This window comes from Rhipicephalus sanguineus, chromosome 1, assembly GCF_013339695.2.
Source record: "Rhipicephalus sanguineus isolate Rsan-2018 chromosome 1, BIME_Rsan_1.4, whole genome shotgun sequence".
Taxonomy (NCBI): domain Eukaryota; kingdom Metazoa; phylum Arthropoda; class Arachnida; order Ixodida; family Ixodidae; genus Rhipicephalus; species Rhipicephalus sanguineus.
In genome coordinates, this window is record NC_051176.1 from 33,908,438 (window position 1) to 33,928,998 (window position 20,561).

The 20,561-nt window shown below is 48.2% G+C and overlaps 1 protein-coding gene across 1 annotated transcript in view; it reads right to left on the reverse strand.

Annotated features, from left to right (window-relative positions):
* The window catches only part of LOC125757195 (nose resistant to fluoxetine protein 6-like), a 252,488-nt gene that overhangs the window by 157,839 nt on the left and 74,088 nt on the right, over window positions 1-20,561 (reverse strand). The window contains exon 3 of the mRNA XM_049412547.1: window positions 184-298. Coding sequence (XP_049268504.1) covers window positions 184-298 — 115 coding nt within the window. The remainder of the gene's footprint in view (window positions 1-183; window positions 299-20,561) is intronic.

Below are 20,561 nucleotides of genomic sequence, written 5' to 3' on the forward strand. Positions count from 1 at the left end.
CTGTGGCAAAAATGCGCCTCCAGTGTCAATACAGGTGCTATCTCGATCATAACATTTGCTCATATTCCCAAATGCCCCAAACTTTTCAAAAGAAAAGTTGATGGTCGAACGCCGAGGTTGCGACCGTTGATAGAAAATCAGCCATGCGACTTCTATCAAGCAGCAGATTACCATGATACGCACCTGCCTGGAGCATCCTGGCGATCTCGGGCGGTGAACATTGATCCGGTACACAAATGCCCATTCGGAGCCTGGTTGCGTACAGTCCCCAAGACACATCGAGCGTCTCCTTGATTGCCTGTAAAGAAAATATACATATATTTTTCTTTAACTATAGTTTAAAGCCACTGCGGTCGCACGTACAGAGCGAGCGCGCACAAAAGCAAGTCTGCCTAACAAAGGGCAAAATATTTAACCGACTATTGGCCGCACAGATTGCTGTGTTACGTGACAAGGAGAAGGTAGATAACTCTGCAGTTACTTTATGTGGTCTTGCATGCGTATTCCAATTTATTCCCGATACATTTATTAATCCTTATACTGTTCCAATAATGTTTATTGACACCATCCCACGGCGCTTCGTATATATATGCTTTTCATTTTCGCACTTTCTATTCTGTTATTATGTCACTTATGCAGTCCTTACTGTACTATATGTAGGAACTGCTGTGTCTTTGACTTGGGCTGCTTCTTCTGTGTATTAACATCCAGTAACAATTGTAATCGTCACAATAAACATGATTCGGATTCTGAAGAATGTTGCTTACTGGGCAAGTCGCAGTTGCATTCTGGTAGGGTCGCGCTTTCAAAGACAGACATACGCGCATATAGTCTAGTGTACGACAAAAACTGGCCAGGTGAGGATGACGCATGGTCGAAATAAAATTAACGTTCGCCTCAAGGTTTTCGAAGCAAATTAAATGGACCGTTTCAGGCCTACTTAGGTTCACACTGAAGAAGAGCGCGACGGAGCGGGTGATTACCTTCGGCCTAGATTCGTGTGTTTTCCGATCGGATGCACGAAGATTGGAAAAGCAGCCGCCGCGAAGGTAGGTGCTCGCCTCTTGTGACTGCAGCGGCATTCTCGCAGTCATTACGTGGTTAGCAGACAAGCACTGGCATGCAAAGGCATTTGAGGGCGCACTGCCATTTTTACGTCGTTCAATTGAAGACCCCAGTCTCGCTAGTGTGGGATGCGTCGCAGAAGAAGCGTACGAATTTTACACTCGCCATGGGGACTCATTTTTCAAAGGGGTCATTTAACGCTACCGACTTGTTCTAGTTTGTTAGCTGGCCCGGGGGCTATTTCTACGCTTAAAAGAGTACTGACATGATTTGAATGAAGATTCTTCGTTTCTTGGCTATGCAGTATCAACGCTCTCGACACACCTGTGTCGGGAAACGCGTAAAAGATATTTTAGTTTGAATTTAAGGTTTTCGTCACCCAGCATCTGCAAGCCAGCCCCGCCGCGATGGACTATCACGACGAGTCTTGTGGCGTACGAAGGTACCTACTATGATAAAGAAACAGGCGTATGCATCGGCTCCTGCTTGCAACCGGTTCTTAGTGGCCTCCTGTTGGTGCAGCGTGACCGTGCACTTTCTGAGCACTTAGACAGCTCAAAAGAGCTTCGCGTATGCCGGTACGTGGACGATTTTCTAGTGATGCTTACGTCCAAACCGCAGGAGTACCAGGAGCATGCACAAAGCATCATCCGAGCGCTTGAACTAACCCTGGATTCATTCACGCTCACCAATGGACTCTCCTCGAATGACAGCATACGGTTTCTTGGCCTTGTACCCCATTTTAGACCTGACCATATTTGTTCGGAATATTCGCCCCGCTCAAAGAAGAGCAGGTTGCCCTTTGGGTCGGCTCATCCAAAGACGGTAAAAAGTCCGCCACGCGAAATGCATTATTTCGTTCATGCGCACACCTGGTTCAGCCCATCTTTTCAGGCCAAATTGAGAGACTGCCGGTTTCCCACGTCATCTACTCACATAGTTGGCGGAAATTCTACTGACGAGGTGCACGAGCGTGGTGCTGAAAATCTCTTGATTTATCCCACAGTTGAAGTCTCTTGATATATTACACAGCAAAATCCGCTACCCGACGTCACGTCCATGATTGAAAAGCGTTGCCTAATCTTTGTTCACGCCTTTTTTTGTTTTGTTTTTCATGTATATATTCTGGTTCCTTTCAATAAACCTTCAGTTGGAAGTCAGCGCCGGTCCTCGTGTGTTTCTTTAGTTTCGTCTCGTATCTGCGCTGTTTATTCCTTCTTTAAAAACATGTACCAACTAGCCCGCCTTTCACCGCTTCTTTAGATCCTTCGGTGTTTTGCTGTGATTCTCGCTATTTCTATGCTGTACGTCTATTTCGCTATGATTCGTGGGGTTTCGTTGTTTCGCAGCGGTGAATTTCGCCGTCTCCTTCTCTCGAACCTTGGCGGCTTCCTCGCTCGGCTTCCGCCTCCTCCTCTCGAAGCTCGGGGTTCGCTGCTCGACGTCGGCACTGCCTCTCGTACATTGCTCTCACTCTCTGATTGGTCCGCTCCTCCTCCGGCGCGCTGGTCATGCCTAGTCGTGTGACCTTCGTGGCCTCCTGCGTGATAGCCTCCTTTACACTCTTATTGTCACGTGACCTGGCTCAGCGTGACGCCGGACGGCAAGTGATGGACCAAGAACAACTCCGATGTTAAAAGGGACGACAGCCTGTGCTTGCACAGCTTCCGGAGAACGGCGTCATCTAAGGAGGCGGAGTACAACAAATGCTGCTGGACAGCGGATGGGATGGAATTCCCATCTCCAGTTTCCCTGGGATGCGATCTAGGGCAATCGTATTACCTTTAAGAGATTCTGAGTTTTCTGCGATTGTCCTCTTTTAGCCGATCTTACTCTATGCAAATATTTGAATCATCTCCTGAGTTTTTTGGACGGCTCTTTCACTTATCTAATCACTGCAGCATCATTCACAAAGTGAAAGGTACGAACGACGGGGTGGGCTTCTTAATCTTCGTGCGACGCTTCACTAATCTGGGCCAGTTTAAAGTTTTAATAAGGCCCTCGACCACCTGAAGATCGCAGATGGGTTATATAGAGGATGTTGTATGCATCTCTGAAACAAACATCAATCCACAAGAAATTTTCAAAGCTGCGCAGCTGATCTACAGGTGTGTGATGATTGACAGCGCTCTTTTCTACCTTGCCTCGCTAATTCACCACGGCTGGTCAGTCATCCACGCCGTGCCCTTTCCGAAATGTCACGTGGCACTACACTACTAGGAATGCAATGTTCGCGCTTTTATTTGGAATTGCAATTGTATGCACAGTCGAGGAGCATGTGTAGCGTCACCGTCATGTTCCGTATGTTACGCAGCGAACAAGCTAAGCTAACGTGTTGAAGCCCATTCACAGAATCTAGGTTTCTAGATATAATCTACGAAACGGCTACTACATTAAGTGGGACGCTTCCTACATTGATGAGAGCACAAATTTCAAAGGAAGGATTGAACGTCAGAAGAGGCAATGAAGGCTCAAGTACTATGGTGGAAAATCACTTGTATTCTAACCACGTAATTTATTGCGACGCTTAATATTGCGAGCATTTATTAACAGGACATGTGGTGGTCTACCCCAGATATGCAAATTATCGCCCTCTTCGTGCTTCTCTTTTGTGTGAACAAGTGTGGTGCGGAAACATGACTTTCATTGCTTTATAAATGGTTGAGGGGAGTGTTTGTTTTATTGCGACATTTAAGGCTCACAGAACAACAAATCGGAGCATTCTCTTTTGTTGTTCGGTGTGATTTACTTTGTCCGCACAACCCTGCCAACCCTGCCGTCCATTTGCAGCCATTGACGCGTAAAGGCCTACGTCTGGGCGCTATTACCTGTGCAGATGCGCCAGACCATGGCACTGTTCTCAAAGAAAAAAACACTAGGAAACACCAAAGGCTACCTCACCGCAACGGATATAAACGACCATTTGTGCGCGCGCGCATGATGCCTCGAAAAAGAAAATAAATTTCATTTATTTAATTAATAAATTACCCACAGCGCCTTCATAGGCATTACAGTGGGGGTTTATTGCATAAAAGAAAAAAATGGATTGCAGGTAACATAAAATAAATTACCACAACATATTCATGGGTGCTATGCAGGATGGCCCAAGTTCGGCGAAACTTGGAACGTTTCCGAGCTCTGGCGACACCCCCTTTGAACGTAAAGGTCAAATCCATCCCTCACTGCATGCTGCGTTCCATTGGTTACGACGGAACGCGGCGTCACGTCAAGGGCGGTCGACAAAGTTGGATGGTGTCTTCAAACCGGAGGCATCTTCTTTGATTCGTTTGTTGTTCCACTTAGTGCAGAAGTGCACCCATGCAAGACAAAAGTCAGAAGCTTTTACTGACTCTATTTTTTAGAGGTGCGGGCTGTTTATATTCATTTTCAAGCGCTTAATCTCTGCACTAAGTATCCTTTAGAATAATCAGCACCGTTGCCTCTGAGATTAGCTCTGGCCGAGCGCCTTGCAACACCGCGGCCAAGGCTAATCGCCGAGGCCATGTGTATAATCATCGTGGTCGGCTTGTACATTCTAGCGCGTTGCTCGGCCGGCACGCGCCCTCTTCGTCTTATTCTTCATTGTGCGCTCGCTCCCTGACCACGTGCGTCCTGCTGATTAGCTAATTGGCTGAGCGGTATACTTAGCTAATTAGGTTCGGACATGCTGTTACGTTTGGCCTAAAAATTCATCGAGGCCGACGCCATTGAGCGTACAGCTGTCTACCGGAATGCTGTCTTCTCCCCCCGTATCGGCGCTTAGACGGAGGCAGGAATGCCGATTCTTCCTGTAGGAGCTTTTGCCGGGCGGGCGGACATGTCGCTGTCGACGGATTTCCCAGAAAAAGGACGTCGGAATTCGGAGACCCCCTTTTGGCTTGTTGTTCTCTGCGTGAGAAAGCACCGCGGGAGAGTTTCACACCCAGCCACATCTGCCTTCTACGCTACCGCAGCAGGGAAAATTAACCTGCGCCAGAGGGAGCGGTCTGCGTGTTTTCCGGAATTCGACACACCCGCTTTGTCGTGCGTTTTGGTCAGCGTGGGACTGCGCCGTTGAAGACGCTCCCATCAACCCAGGTGGGGCCTTCACCCGAGGCAGCCATCATTCAACACTTCTTCCAAGTATTACTGGCAGTGGAAACGGAGGTCATCGGCCCTTTCCCCTTTGGACTGAAACTCCTCGCCGACCTTCTCACCTACGAGTCTTCGGGGCGTGGCGAGTGTATTGTGTGACTCTTTGCCTCCTTTCGGGAGGCCGGACGCCAGGACGACAGGTCACCGGATTGGCGGGAGACGTTGACACCGGTTTGCCAGTGCTTATGCAGTGACAGTCTCGGGGCTATAAAAGCCGAAGACTTTTGCTGTTATTTCTCTTCTTTTCACCTCCTGACTTCATCATGTAAATAAACACGTTCCTTCTTGAAAGAACGCGTCTCTTCCCTGAGAGCCAGCTACCGTAACGAGACCCGCCGAACCCCACTCCTTACAATGCTATCACCAAAATAATTAAGCCAAGTCATGCTAAGACCAAGCTAATTAAGCCATATCTTACTAAGACCATGCTAATGAAGCCGTCTAAAGCTATAACCACGCTAATTAAGGTCATGATAATTAACACAACGCTAATTAGGCGCGCTCTAAATAACGCCGACCTAATTAGAGTCTTACTAAGAGCATGCTAATTAGGATTGCGTTAATTAGGATTATACTAATTAGCTTCATATTAGTTATTACATTGCCAATAAACCTGCGTATTTAATGGTGCGTTAATTAAACACTACCAGATAAAGGGGCACTGACATAGAAATTCAAAATGGAGATGTGACCTTCATTCGATTGCTCGGTATGCATAGGTCTTCTTGGTCACATTTTAATGACGTCCGTCAACTGGAAGTTATTTTATTTCGAGGTCAAACAGTGTACGAAAGCTCAACGGGGCGTTCAGCACCTTGCGACATTGACATAACTGAGAGGTGTTCGATGTGGCGCATACCTTCCTGAGTGACGACGCGTTAGTAGCAATGACGTCGACGATCTGAGTGTTATTATCGTGGAGCCGACGGGCGCCGACGCCCGTCAACGCTCTCACTCCCAATGGCTCTCCCCACTCCTCATGCCTGATCTTCGTCGCGCCGCTTCCAATGCATTTTCATGTGCTCGTCAATCAGCATTTTGGGGAATCGCTGTGCGCTGCAGTCGTGTTCTTCGAAGCGCGGAAAAAGCAAAACGGACTTGCGAGAGGATGAACTTTGCTCCAAGTACATGGTCGCAGCGGTTGCTTTCGCTGTTACCGTATGAAGCGGCTGAAGTAATTACCAGACTCAGCGCGCAAGAGGCAGATGATTACGCGAAGGTTAAGGCTGCCTTATTAAAGAAGTACCGCCTTTCAGCCGAGGCATTTCGTCAAAGGTTTCGAAACGCAGAAAAGAAGGATAGTGAGGGATATCCGGACTTTGCCTACGGCATGAAGAGAAACCTAATAGAGTGGTTGAAAAGTGCGGAATCCTACGAGAGTAGAGACAGGGTCATCGAGACCATCTGTCTAGAGCAATTTACAGGAGCATTCCACAGAACGTGAGGCTATGGGTGCAAGACAGAGATAACGTAAACACTGTGGAAAGGGCGGCCGAGTTAGCCGAAGATTACGCAATGCGTAGAAAACTGAGCATCGAGGGTGGAGGACCGGACGGGCGAAAGGGATCGCGGAAAGAGTTTTCGTTCAGAAAGGGCTCACAGGCGAAAAAGCTAGACAATCCGAGGGGAGAAACAAGTACGCCAGAGAACAAGGGTGAAAGCGCGAGTGGTGGACATTCCCAAAGAAAAGAGTTCGAGGCTTTCAGACCCATTCGCTGTTATAACTGTCAGAAGACCGGACATATCGCGGCAAACTGCAGAAGTCCTAAGGTGGTTTTTTCCTACGCGGACGAAAGTGACGAGAACATAGAGCTGTTACGCCCGTATCTCCATGACCTGGAGGTTAACGGCAAACCTTGCAAAGTGCTCAGGGACAGCGGCGCCACCATGGACATTGTCCACCCATCGTACATTACTGTAGATGACTTTACGGGAGAAGTGGCGTGGATCAAACAGGTTGTAGAGGAAAACAGCGTCTGCCTTCCTATGGCTAAAGTAACGATCACTGGGCCGTTTGGAGAAATTGTGACTGAGGCAGCGGTCTCGACATCTCTGTCGTTGCAGTACCCGTATATATTTTCAAATCGGTCAGACAGGATACTGCGCGAGCGGGGTCAGAAACTTGGAGAAGGAACTGTTCAAGCGCTGACTCGGTCCAAGGCGCGAGAGCTCGCCTCTGTGGCACCAGAAGAACCAATCGCAGCGTCAACAGAGACGGAGTTAGGTAACCCTACAGGCGCGCAGATAGAGCCAGCTGATAAGCAAAATGAGGCTTTATTGACGGAGTTAGATCATGACCTAGAGGGAGAGTCAACTGATCAGCAAAATGAGGCTTTATCAACGGAACTAGATCAGGGAGAACTAGCTGACACTCGCACAAGCAAAATGGGGTCAGTACTGTCGCCGGCCTCGAAAAACTTTGATCGGCTTGTACGAGTAAACAGAGAGTCGCTGGCAGCCCAGCAAGAGAACGATCCTAGCTTAACTAGATTACAGTTTAACGCTAAAGAAGGGATCGCTAGGGGCAACGTGACGTTGCATAAGAAAGGAGGTTTGTTGTATCGGCACTACAGGGATAAAAGAGGCCGCATTCTAGATCAATTGGTCGTTCCTAGAGAATACCGGGAGGATCTTTTGAACCTCTGCCATGGAAACGGGTGGTCCGGCCACCTAGGAATAAAGAAATCCAAAGAGAGATTGCTAATGGAATACTATTGGCCTGGGTGCTTCAAAGATGTGGAGGAATTTGTAAGATCCTGTGACACGTGCCAACGCACGGGTAAGCCTGGGGAAAAGTGGAAAGCTCCGCTAAAATTGGTACCTATAATATCAGAACCATTTCGACGTCTGGTGATAGACATAGTGGGTCCCCTACCAGCAACTAAGTCGGGTTATAGGTATTTGTTCACCATGCTGTGCCCAGCCACGAAGTTTCCAGAGGCAATCCCTCTGAAGGAACCCACTTCGACAGAAATAGTAGACGCGCTTCTGTCAGTTTTCACACGCGTCGGCTTTCCGGCAGAAATACAGGCTGATCAAGGGTCGGTTTTCACGAGCTCGTTAACTACAACTTTTTTACAGAAGTTTGGGATAAGGTTGATACACAGTTCTGTCTACCATCCTCAATCAAACAGCGTCGAGAGATGGCATTCAGTCTTGAAGCGAGTGTTGCGCGCTCTTTGTTATGAGCATAAGGAAGACTGGGAAAGCTGTCTTCCAGCTACTTTGTTCGCTTTGCGTACGGTCCCACATGAGGCCACGGGGTTCTCACCGGCAGAGTTAGTGTATGGCAGAACGCTGCGTTCCCCACTTAGAATCTTGAGAGAAATGTGGGAAGAAAGAGGGGATAGTCAAACAGTGGTAGAATACGTGCTAAATCTGCTAGAACGACTAAGTACGACACAAGGGCTTGTCGAAAAGAACATGGACAAGGCTCAAAGGAATGCCAAGCTTTATTACGACAGGAATGCCAGACTTCGAACATTTAGCATTGGGGATCAAGTAATGATTCTCAGACCATCGCGAAAGAACAAACTAGAAGTACATTGGGACGGGCCAGTCGAAGTGTTGCATAGGCTTTCTGACACTAACTACGCGTTGAAAGTGCCAGGTCGAAGGAAGGAAGTTAGAATCTACCACTGTAACCTGATGAAGCCTTACGTAGAACGACATGGGGTTGTGAATCTCACCCTAAAGGAGCCCGAAGAAATTCAATCCGAGTTCGACGGATTCACCAAAACTTCCGACTCAGAAATTAGCCTTGAAGAGGTTGTAGCTTTCTCGGTAGGCGCGGAAGCGCTTAAGCCTGATCAGGTACAGGAACTAAAGGAGCTACTGAGGCAGTATCTCGATAGGTTCAGTCATCGGCCGGGTAGAACCGAACTGATAACCCACGAAATAGAACTCACATCAGCCGAACCGGTAAGGTCCAAACTTTACCGCGTGTCCCCACGACAGAAGGAGATTATGGAGGCCGAGATACGGCGCATGCTGGAGCTGGGGGTGATCGAGCCTGCTGAGAGTGACTACACGTCACCACTAATACTTGTGGAGGTCCCAAACAAGGACCCTCGTCCATGTGTAGACTACAGGAGGTTGAATGCCATCACTAGGGATCAGTTGTACCCGATCCCAAATATTGAGGAGCGAATCGAAAGGGTCAGCGCTGCTAAATACATTTCAACGCTAGATCTCGTGAGAGGATACTGGCAGGTTCCTCTTTCAGAAAGTGCCAGCCGCTATGCCGCATTCATTTCACCTGTAGGCACTTTTAGACCTTTGGTTCTAAGCTTCGGGCTAAAGAATGCGCCTTTCAGTTTCTCCAAGTTGATGGACATCGTACTGAAAGACCTACAGGAGTTCGCACTCCCGTACCTTGACGATGTCGCGATATTTTCAGACAGCTGGGAAGATCACCTAAAGCATCTGAGGGAAGTATTTTCGAGGTTGAGAGGGGCGGGTTTGACAATGAAAGCGGAAAAATGTAGTTTTGGCTGCTCTCAAGTGACCTACCTAGGCCATGTTGTTGGGCAGGGAACGAGACAGCCGGCCGAACTGAAAACAGCTGCGATTGCCGGTTTTTCACAGCCACGCACAAAGACCGACATTCGGTCCTTCTTGGGACTTGTCGGCTACTACCAGCGTTACATTCCCAATTTTTCGCAACTGGCAAGTCCGCTTACAGACGCACTGAGAAAAGGGGAGCCCACTAACTTGCATTGGGATGGGGGTAAAGAAGCCGCCTTTCAGGGTTTAAAAGCATTGTTAGTTTCACGACCTGTGCTACGCGCACCGGACTATAGTAAAGAGTTTATAGTTCAATGCGACGCAAGCGACAGAGGCATGGGCGTTGTGCTTACCCAAGTTGGTGATGATCATGAGGAACATCCCATTCTCTATGCCAGCCGCAAACTAACGGTCCGGGAGGAAGCCTATAGTGCTTCCGAAAAGGAATGTGCCTGTTTGGTTTGGGCAGCCCAGAAGTTGTCATGTTATTTGTACGGAGCGAGGTTCATCTTTGAGACAGATCACTGTCCTCTGACATGGCTCAATCAAATGTCACACAAAAATGGTCGCTTACTCCGATGGAGCCTCACCCTCCAGCAGTACAACTTCGAGGTTCGTTATAAAAAAGGGAAATTGCACGGCAATGCGGATGGTCTGAGCAGACTAATCTGAAAAGTGTTGTTGATGAATCAAGGGCCACAGTATATTGTATCTTTTGTTGTTATCTTATGTGACCAAAACTGTTCTTTTTTTTTATTATTTCTCTTTGGCATGCCTTCTTCCATGAATGCTGTAGCTTTGGCGGCACGAAATTCCGTCAATATTTTAGAGTAGCGGGTTTTTCATTTATTTATGTCTTGAGAAGCCTGGAGAGTTTTTAGCGAGTCCAAGGCGCTTGATCACGGCATGGCATTGTGTTGTATAGTTCACTTTGCTGCTGTCGATCATTGTGAGGTGGTTTGGGAGTTTGTTGCGAGTTCGCAGTTGCGGTTCCAAGACAGGACGTCGGCCTCGTCACCAACCATTCTCTTCGTGCCCAGCGGTTGTGAGCGCTGGCCAGCCGAGATTTTCCGGGCGGCGGAGGAGCTGTTACGTTTGGCCTAAAAATTCATCGAGGCCGACGCCATTGAGCGTACAGCTGTCTACCGGAATGCTGTCTTCTCCCCCCGTATCGGCGCTTAGACGGAGGCAGGAATGCCGATTCTTCCTGTAGGAGCTTTTGCCGGGCGGGCGGACATGTCGCTGTCGACGGATTTCCCAGAAAAAGGACGTCGGAATTCGGAGACCCCCTTTTGGCTTGTTGTTCTCTGCGTGAGAAAGCACCGCGGGAGAGTTTCACACCCAGCCACATCTGCCTTCTACGCTACCGCAGCAGGGAAAATTAACCTGCGCCAGAGGGAGCGGTCTGCGTGTTTTCCGGAATTCGACACACCCGCTTTGTCGTGCGTTTTGGTCAGCGTGGGACTGCGCCGTTGAAGACGCTCCCATCAACCCAGGTGGGGCCTTCACCCGAGGCAGCCATCATTCAACACTTCTTCCAAGTATTACTGGCAGTGGAAACGGAGGTCATCGGCCCTTTCCCCTTTGGACTGAAACTCCTCGCCGACCTTCTCACCTACGAGTCTTCGGGGCGTGGCGAGTGTATTGTGTGACTCTTTGCCTCCTTTCGGGAGGCCGGACGCCAGGACGACAGGTCACCGGATTGGCGGGAGACGTTGACACCGGTTTGCCAGTGCTTATGCAGTGACAGTCTCGGGGCTATAAAAGCCGAAGACTTTTGCTGTTATTTCTCTTCTTTTCACCTCCTGACTTCATCATGTAAATAAACACGTTCCTTCTTGAAAGAACGCGTCTCTTCCCTGAGAGCCAGCTACCGTAACGAGACCCGCCGAACCCCACTCCTTACAATGCTATCACCAAAATAATTAAGCCAAGTCATGCTAAGACCAAGCTAATTAAGCCATATCTTACTAAGACCATGCTAATGAAGCCGTCTAAAGCTATAACCACGCTAATTAAGGTCATGATAATTAACACAACGCTAATTAGGCGCGCTCTAAATAACGCCGACCTAATTAGAGTCTTACTAAGAGCATGCTAATTAGGATTGCGTTAATTAGGATTATACTAATTAGCTTCATATTAGTTATTACATTGCCAATAACCTGCGTATTTAATGGTGCGTTAATTAAACACTACCAGATAAAGGGGCACTGACATAGAAATTCAAAATGGAGATGTGACCTTCATTCGATTGCTCGGTATGCATAGGTCTTCTTGGTCACATTTTAATGACGTCCGTCAACTGGAAGTTATTTTATTTCGAGGTCAAACAGTGTACGAAAGCTCAACGGGGCGTTCAGCACCTTGCGACATTGACATAACTGAGAGGTGTTCGATGTGGCGCATACCTTCCTGAGTGACGACGCGTTAGTAGCAATGACGTCGACGATCTGAGTGTTATTATCGTGGAGCCGACGGGCGCCGACGCCCGTCAACGCTCTCACTCCCAATGGCTCTCCCCACTCCTCATGCCTGATCTTCGTCGCGCCGCTTCCAATGCATTTTCATGTGCTCGTCAATCAGCATTTTGGGGAATCGCTGTGCGCTGCAGTCGTGTTCTTCGAAGCGCGGAAAAAGCAAAAAGGGTGCGTCGTTTCATTACACGCGCGGTACACGCTAGCACGACCACAAGCTATCAAAGTGTACAGATAAATATCATCGCCAGCAAGGAAAGCGCAGATAGCATCACTAGAGAGATTTAGTTCGTCCCTATATACTTCTTTGCGTTGGCTTAATACCGGATTACCGTAGCCGTAAACGTGAGAGGCTATTAGGTGAGGCCATCTGGCGGCGCAAAGAAGAGCCTGTCAAACACATAGTTTTTATTGCAGAAACCTAGTCTACTCTAATTCTCTGCTGGTGTACATTCACGACAGCGGCGTAATTCCGGATGCACTGCCTTGTTCGAAAATTTCTTTTATCGCGGACATTAGGCAAAAAAAAATAATAAAATGTACGTATCTACCATTGTGGTTGTCCAAAGCGTCACAACTTGTCGATATCATCAAACGGTAACGCGATATTCCGTAAGCCTTTTTGTATGTAGCGGTATGACCTACACGCTAAAATTATCTGAAGCAATATAGAGAGTGGCCCAAGAGTGCATCCTCATGCACCTCCTCGTCGCTGCTTGGAACGACGTCCATTTCTGAATCACTGCTTTGCAAAGTGTCGAAGCTGAAATGAATCGCGAAGTGGCGAATTCGGCGATTCCCAGTTACAGAATGTTGCCTTCATCACTTGTCGGCACTGTTGACAGCGACGACGGCGATGCTGGTGACAACTAGCAGACGAAACGTCAGCTGAACCTGACGTCACCTCTTTCTATTTAACGCGATCAGCTTGGACGCGCTCAGGAGGTGGCCGCGAGGCAGCGTTGCCAGCGCTACAAATTGGAGGCGTTCCGCCCGTTTTGAATCGTGCTCGATACTGGTCATATTAATCAACATAACAGATAGTGATTCGTCCCTCCGTTGCATTCTGAGTCGCGAATCGCTACCAACTCTGTTACATTCTGAGTCGCGAATCGCTACCAACTCCCTTACATTCTGATTCCCGAATCGCTACCAGGACGTCGACAACTACTCGAGGATTCAAAAATATTGGTATGCGTGAATTTGATGTCAGTGCTTCATTAAGACAGCACTATTTAACATCATGTTAATTAAGACCTGGCTAATTAATACCATCAAAAGTGAGACCTAACTGACGCGGTATTCACTCCGAAGCCGACTAAGCAGCCTGAGTAGACGATCCACGTAAAAAGCTGGAACAAGCTAGGTGATCACATGCTCCTCCGATGGGCCAGCCTTGCACAAGTAGTGCAAGCTGACCAAATTACTTTATATGCAAAGTAGCTGCTGTTTAACGTCCACTGCATGAAACGCTTGACAATCACACCGGCACTATGACGGTCACGAGTTGAACTGGGGCCTTTTTAGAATCAAGAAGTTTGTACCCGAGTTCGCACGTCAATCAGTTTGATTGACAGACGCCCGCGGTGAAGATCGGGTCTGCCCACCGCGTTTGCTTGCGCCGAGGAGCAGTGCTCACGCCGCAACGCCAACGAGCGGCACAATTCATCTATGAGCTTAATCGCACAGACTATGCACACACGCACGAAGAACTAAATGTTATATTATCAAGTGGATACGATGTCTCGCATTCAATTTCACCGCGCTCACGACGTACCACTCACAGGCATGAAGGCATGAAGGCATGAAGGCGCCCCTGATGGCATTTGCGGTGAGAAATGTTACTATTTACTCGTTTGTGGAGACATTGTTTCTAAGGATTCGTTACTGCAGAAAAAATCTTCAGACGTGTAATGTAAGTAGCAGTAACCTGTCCATCCATTTATCTGTAACGTTCGAAAGAAGCGAAACGAGCTGCACGAAAGTGCTGCCTGTGCAACCTTGTTGCCTTCGAGAGTGGAAATTTCCATGCTGCCGGTGTAACGAAAGAACTTGCCCAAAGAGGACAAACGCCCACGAACACGCCTGCGGGAGGCGCGATGTTCAGGGACGATAGCCCAACAATCACGCTGACGTCGCCGCACTGCTGAAATGTTGACTGAGTGGCGACGTTGACGCGCTCGCACGGTGTGTTCCTTTGAAAACCGCCGTAAATGGCACGCATACGTTTGTGACGCCGTGCTCGTTCTTGTAGCCGCAAGTCGCCAAGAAGAATCAAATTCCAACTACCAACTTGGAATTTAATCCTTCTTGGCGACTTTCCTGACACTCACTTACATATCCCGCATCTAGTGCCCCTGGTTGCAGAGAGAGAACTAAACATTATTGAACGACCAGGCGCACGTTCTCTTCGCCCAGAGGTGGGTGACTTCGTTATTCCAGGTAGCCATGGCTTGCAGCGGAAGCCCGAGCCCTGTCCACCAGCCGGATCCTTTTTTTTTAGTGATGTTAGTGAGTGATGTTTAGTTTAGTGATGTCAGCAACGCCTCCCACTGGTCTTCCGCATTCTCTTGGATGCTCTGTTCGTCTATGGGCTGGATACTTGAGATGTTTCGGCATCCCCATACTACGTGGTAAATGGTGTTAGCAGTCCCCGGGCACTATCTGCAGTTCCTACTGAAGGTGCCGGGGTACATTGCGTGGAGTAGTGCACTGCGCGGATAGGTGCCGGCATGGACCCTTCTCCGAGTCACTTCTTGCTCTCTAGTCAGCCTTTCGTAAGCAGGTGGAAAGTAGCGTCGTTGCTTCCTGAAGCGCGCCAGTATTTCTGAATATTTTCTCGGTATTCGCTCATCTGCGTTTCCGGAGTCCGAATATCGCTGCGGAGTAGCCCGGTGTGTATGCTCTCGGGCTGCGGCATGCACCGCTCGGTTCACCGCTTGAGATTCATGCCCCGGTGTCCAGAGGATACATGCGTCTTCGAAGTCGCACTTGAGGGGAATTTGAAGGGCTGACCTGATAACTGATTGTTTTAGGAATTTTCGACACGCTTCTCGTGAATCCGTCACGACGGTTACTGACGTAGAAATTGTACTGATTGCTAACGCGATGCCCAGTTCTTCTGCGGTGGTTACATCATCTGCTTGTGTCAAAGCGGCAGCAGAGATTTAATATATTTTGCTCGTCACATAACAAAACTAGTCCACAAGACTATGTGAGAGAACTCCATACTTAGTGTTCGTGAGTGATACTCTTGTTTAATTAGGTTTCAGGTAAGATTTCTTGGCAGTAATCTCTGCTCATAACACAGTTCTTGTGGACATTAATTGTTATATCCCACATGAAAGCTTTAGTTTTGGTACATTTGATTTTAATAAGGCCGATGATAAGTCTATGAATTACACGCGGGCAGACAACTTGGACCATTTTGTGCGGCTCAATAGCGAGTCGCATGCTCACGGTCTTGCTGAATACATTGAGCCTTTAGTGAAGTCTTGCAACAATCATTATTTAAAGACAAAGAAGAGAAATAATAAGTTTCCTTGGATTAACCGGGATATCCTACACCTGTCACTTAGTGTCGGCGGTCTACGTAAATCAAAGCGGTCTAATCCCGAGGTTCGCGTGGCCATTTTTCAGTGCAATTTTCTATAGCTCTACTGTATTTACGCTTTTGCTGTTTATGCTTTTCGTCGCGCCGGGTAGTGCAAGGGAAACTACCGTCATCATGAGCCAGCACTCGATTTATTCGTCATCTTCTTCTTCTTGAGCTTTGATCTCACAACACGTGTGCTAATTTGTCCAGCCGTGGAATGCAATAACTATGATGGGCGAGCTTGTGACGTGACTAAAGATCACGTAACGTCACGTAACCACTAGTCGCGGGACTAAACATCACGTGACATCGTGTAACAATTAGTCACGTGTCTAAAAATCACGTGACATCACGTAACATTGCATAACTAGTCAAGTGACCGAAAATCACAGCCATCACGTAACATCTAGACACGTGACTAAAACCACGTAACATCACATAAAAAGTCGTCACGCGACTAAAAATCGCGTAACAACTAGTCACTAGCCAGCAAACGCTTGGCATTATTATCAAAAACTTAGAAGCAGCTGGGCTGAGCAATAGCTCCGCTATTGGCTCTAGCCTTGAGCCACTATAGGGCAAGCTGCGCACATTGTTTTATTCCGAAATATCACCTAAAATTAGCTATCGACCGATATCCGTGACCAAAGAAACTCGACATATGTTTGTGATCAAAGCTACCAAATCTACCCAGTGGTCCCGTGGTCACGCCCGCCGTTCTTCAAGCAGCGCCAGCTGCACTGGTACATTACGTGTGTATATCTGCAGTAAACTTGCACACCCCAAAAATGAAAAGAAATGCTACTATAAACGTTCGGAGATCCGCGTGAATGCTGCTTCCGATACGGCCACCGTAGCTGCACGCGCCAGGGCATTCAGCTAAGATCTAAAACCGTGTAAGTGACGACGGCGTCATCTACAGAACAGTGATCACTGCGTGTGACTCCGTTGTCACCAACAGTTAGAGGCGTTAAACAACTAAACATGGCAGCACACATTCACGACAACTCAAAAACACAGACAACCGATCAGACCGCGGGAAATATGAAAGCACTTCAGACGATGACAAGCCCACGCCAACGCCACAGCTCTGGAGACGGATCTAATAGGTCTTACTTTTGTTAAGTGCGTGAAATACGTAGCAGGTACTATCTTCGAAGAGAAAAGAATGATCTGAAAGGCCATGTATTTGCACGCGGGAATCTGATATGTCACGGGCTTTGTGCGTGCTTATTGTGAATAAGGTGCATACACCTTTTCCGCTCCTCGAAAAATATTGGTGGAGCTATATACGAAGCATTTTTTTTATTTGTCGGAGAGCGCAATATAGAGGGGTCGACCTATATTCATGTTCGCCCGGTTTTCCAGTAAATAATGTGCCTAAATGACATCCTCACTGGTTCTTAGTACCTCCTACGACTAGCGGTACCTATTTGACAAATAACGAGGCGATTACTGACGACCGTGTTGTAGTTTGAAGTCCATTTACTTTCCACTCTTTTTTCACCCTCGATAACCACGCATTTCGAAAATTCAGTTGTGATGCACAAATTCATAAGCTGAGCGATATTGTATTAGAATGACTGACAGTTGGGCGTGTTGGTTCATGATGGTGAAGCGCTAGAAAGAACGAAGACTTTTGAAGAACACAGGACAAGGCGGTACTAGCAACTGAAAGTTTTATTTAGAAACAACCCATACACTTAAAATAACTGTACAGTCGTCAGCAAGCTTAACTCCAACGCTCCGCAGCGTGACCTGGACTGGTTTGACTGATGCCAGCCGCGAAGCGCTGGGCGCTCTTGCCGAGATAATATATCGGTATGCTTTGATAGGATGTCGGCATGCATTGCTAACATCTCGGCAACAGAACCCAAATCTACGCGGCGCTGGCGTCAATCCAACCGTTTCAGGACACCCTGCGGAGCGTTCGAGTTAAGCTTGCTGAACAGACTGTACGTCTTCGTTAAAAAACTAGAACTAACCACTTGATCACAAAAGTGACAAAGAACCAAGAGATAAAAACCACGCATGCACTCACACAGAGGGAACAAAAAAAAATTGGCGAAGCTTGAACTAAGCCGCGCAAGGCTTTACACAGCGAAAGTGGACGATTTTGAAGACTAATGTGGCTGCTTTTAGGTTGTTTCTAGGCCTTAGGCAGGTGACGAGGGTTGTTTCTAGGTTGCTTCTAGGTCGTTACTGGGTTTTAGCTAGGTGATGCTAGGTTGTTTCTACGTTGATTCTCAGCGTAGGGAGGTTCGAGTTAAGTCACAGACAGTCAGACATGACACAGACGTCCAAACTCCAGGGAGAGAAACTCGCGCCTAAACCAAGCGTTTGCACCCCTCATAGATCTACGGGCAGGTCATCGTTGGCGTATGCCTTCCATCACTTCGGGGTCTTCTCGCAGCCGCCATTGCCTTTCCCGTTCGCTAGTGTTGGGCTAACTGTTGCCTTCTTCCTTTTTAGTGGGATTCGTAGTGAGAGTAGTGGGATTTACTCAATTTCTGTGGTACATACCCGTTTATGCTGGTGATAGTTTTCTGATAGGCCGCACAAATTTCTGTGGCACATACCCGTTCCCAAGTGCTGGGCTAACTGTTGCCTTCTTCTTTTTTATTGTTCTAACTGTTGTCTTGTTCATTTTTAGTGGACCAGTGGTGAGTAGTGGGATTTACCTAATGTCTGTGGCACATACCTGATAGGCCGGCTGCCTTAATTACGGCTGCCTTAAACAGCTTCGCTGCTAAAAACTTCTTTTCATATTCTATCGAAAAAAGCAACCTCACCTTCAGAGAGCACGACTGACGGTTGGCTAACACAACCACCTCCAGTTTTCATGATACCAAAGCCCTCAATCATATGTCGGACAGATCGGTCGGTGCACGCGACAACGGTAGTGATTTATCAAACTCAGGTTGGCACGTGCACTCGTTGCAGTGCATTGCAAGATGTGACTACTGTGCCCCTTTTAATGAGCTTTCGTGTTCGCGAAAGCGTACACTCACAAATCCGAAAACATTGCAGCGAGCAAAAACAGGAGGCCCGCGCCGCCACCTTCAAATATTTTTTTGGCGCGCTGGGAGCGTTTCTTGGTAATAAAATTTTCGGTTCCGTGCACTTTGAATGTGCCCACATAACATATAAAAAACCCAGGCAAACCAAAAATTGCGACCGGACAGGCATGTTCGATCTCTCGTGGAATCACCCTCTGTCTGCTCGGTGAATCATGTGGAATCTCGGCCGTATCCTCCGATTGCACCCCCCTTGCCGCCTCAGTTCCAACCACGTTTCTGCAACCCTGAATGGCGCCACGCTGACGACAGGCCCATTTGTTTCATCTGCCACCGGATTGGACACATATCCCGGCATCGTGGCAATCACTGGGACTCTCCTGCACAGAACACGTACACTGGCTACCACCGCGCCACTGGCTCTTACCGTCCCTTTACAACCCGTACAGATCACGCTGCCACTGAAACTCTTGCTCCTAGCCGCCCATACTCACGCCCACCTTCGCCCCTACGCCGGCAGTCTCGCTCACTTTAGCCCCGTCGCTCCAATTCGCCTAATTTCAACGCACGCTCCCAACCGAAAAACTAGATGGTGCAGTACCCGGAGGTGCCGCTGCATTGTTCCCTTTGCTGCCAAATCCTCTACTGACCCTTCGGGCCAATATGAACCTCATTGAAGTACACATCGACGGCGTTCCTGTTCGTGCTCTCATCGACACGGGGGCCCATTTATCTGTGATGAGCTCTAATCTTCGCAAGCGACTGAAAAAACGTTCTAACGACCACCACGACGCAAGTTGTCCGTGTCGCCGACGGCGGAACAGCTTGTGTAATTGGCATGTGTACAGCTCGAGCCCACATCGCCGATCGCTTTACCGTGGTTGTTTTCACCGTACTCGCCCACGGCCTCACGACGCCATTCTCGGCTTGGACTTTGTTTCTGCTCATTCGGCCCTCATAGACTGCTCTACCGGTACTCTCTGCCTTGACTTCCCTCTTCTAGATCACCCTGAACCGCCTCCCTCTCGCCCAAGCTCCGCGTGCTTCGTTCGCTCACCACCCACAGCTCTGACATACGTTGACTTGGTACCATCCCCACCAGTGCCCGATGGCCAGTACCTCGCGACTCCTGTCAAGGACGTTCTCCATCAAGGTATTATAGTGCCTCGTTATGTTTTTTCTGTTACATCAAATTGCACATGTTTGCCAGTGGTCAATTTTGGCTTGACAACGCAAGTGCTGCCACGAGGGATATTGCTGGCACATATTAGCGCCTTCGCGATCGCTCAGTAGCCTGAGTGACGCTGAAGGATGGTGCTACCATCCATACCGATCCTTCGCAGTCCGGCACTTCTGTTATCGAAGCCCTGAAGAGAATGATTGCGCCAGACCTGCCGTCAAAGAATGCTGACGGCCTCTACCGCATTCTATTTTCGTATCGCAATATTTTTTTTTATCTTCACGACAGTCCTTTGGCACAAACTACGACAGTGAAACATCGCATAAATATTGGCGATGCCTCTCCTATTCATAGGTGTCCGTATCCAGTTTCATCCGCAGAGCGTCAAGTGATTCAAACAGAAGTTAAGAAGATGCTCACCAAGAACATCATCGAACCATCATGCAGCCCATGGGCTTCGCCCGTTATCTTGGTGAAAAAGAAAGACGGCTCTTTGCGATTTTGCGTGGACTACCGGCACCTTAACAAACTAACAAAAAAGAACGTTTACCCCTTACCTCGTATTGACGAGGTCCTTGACTGCCTCT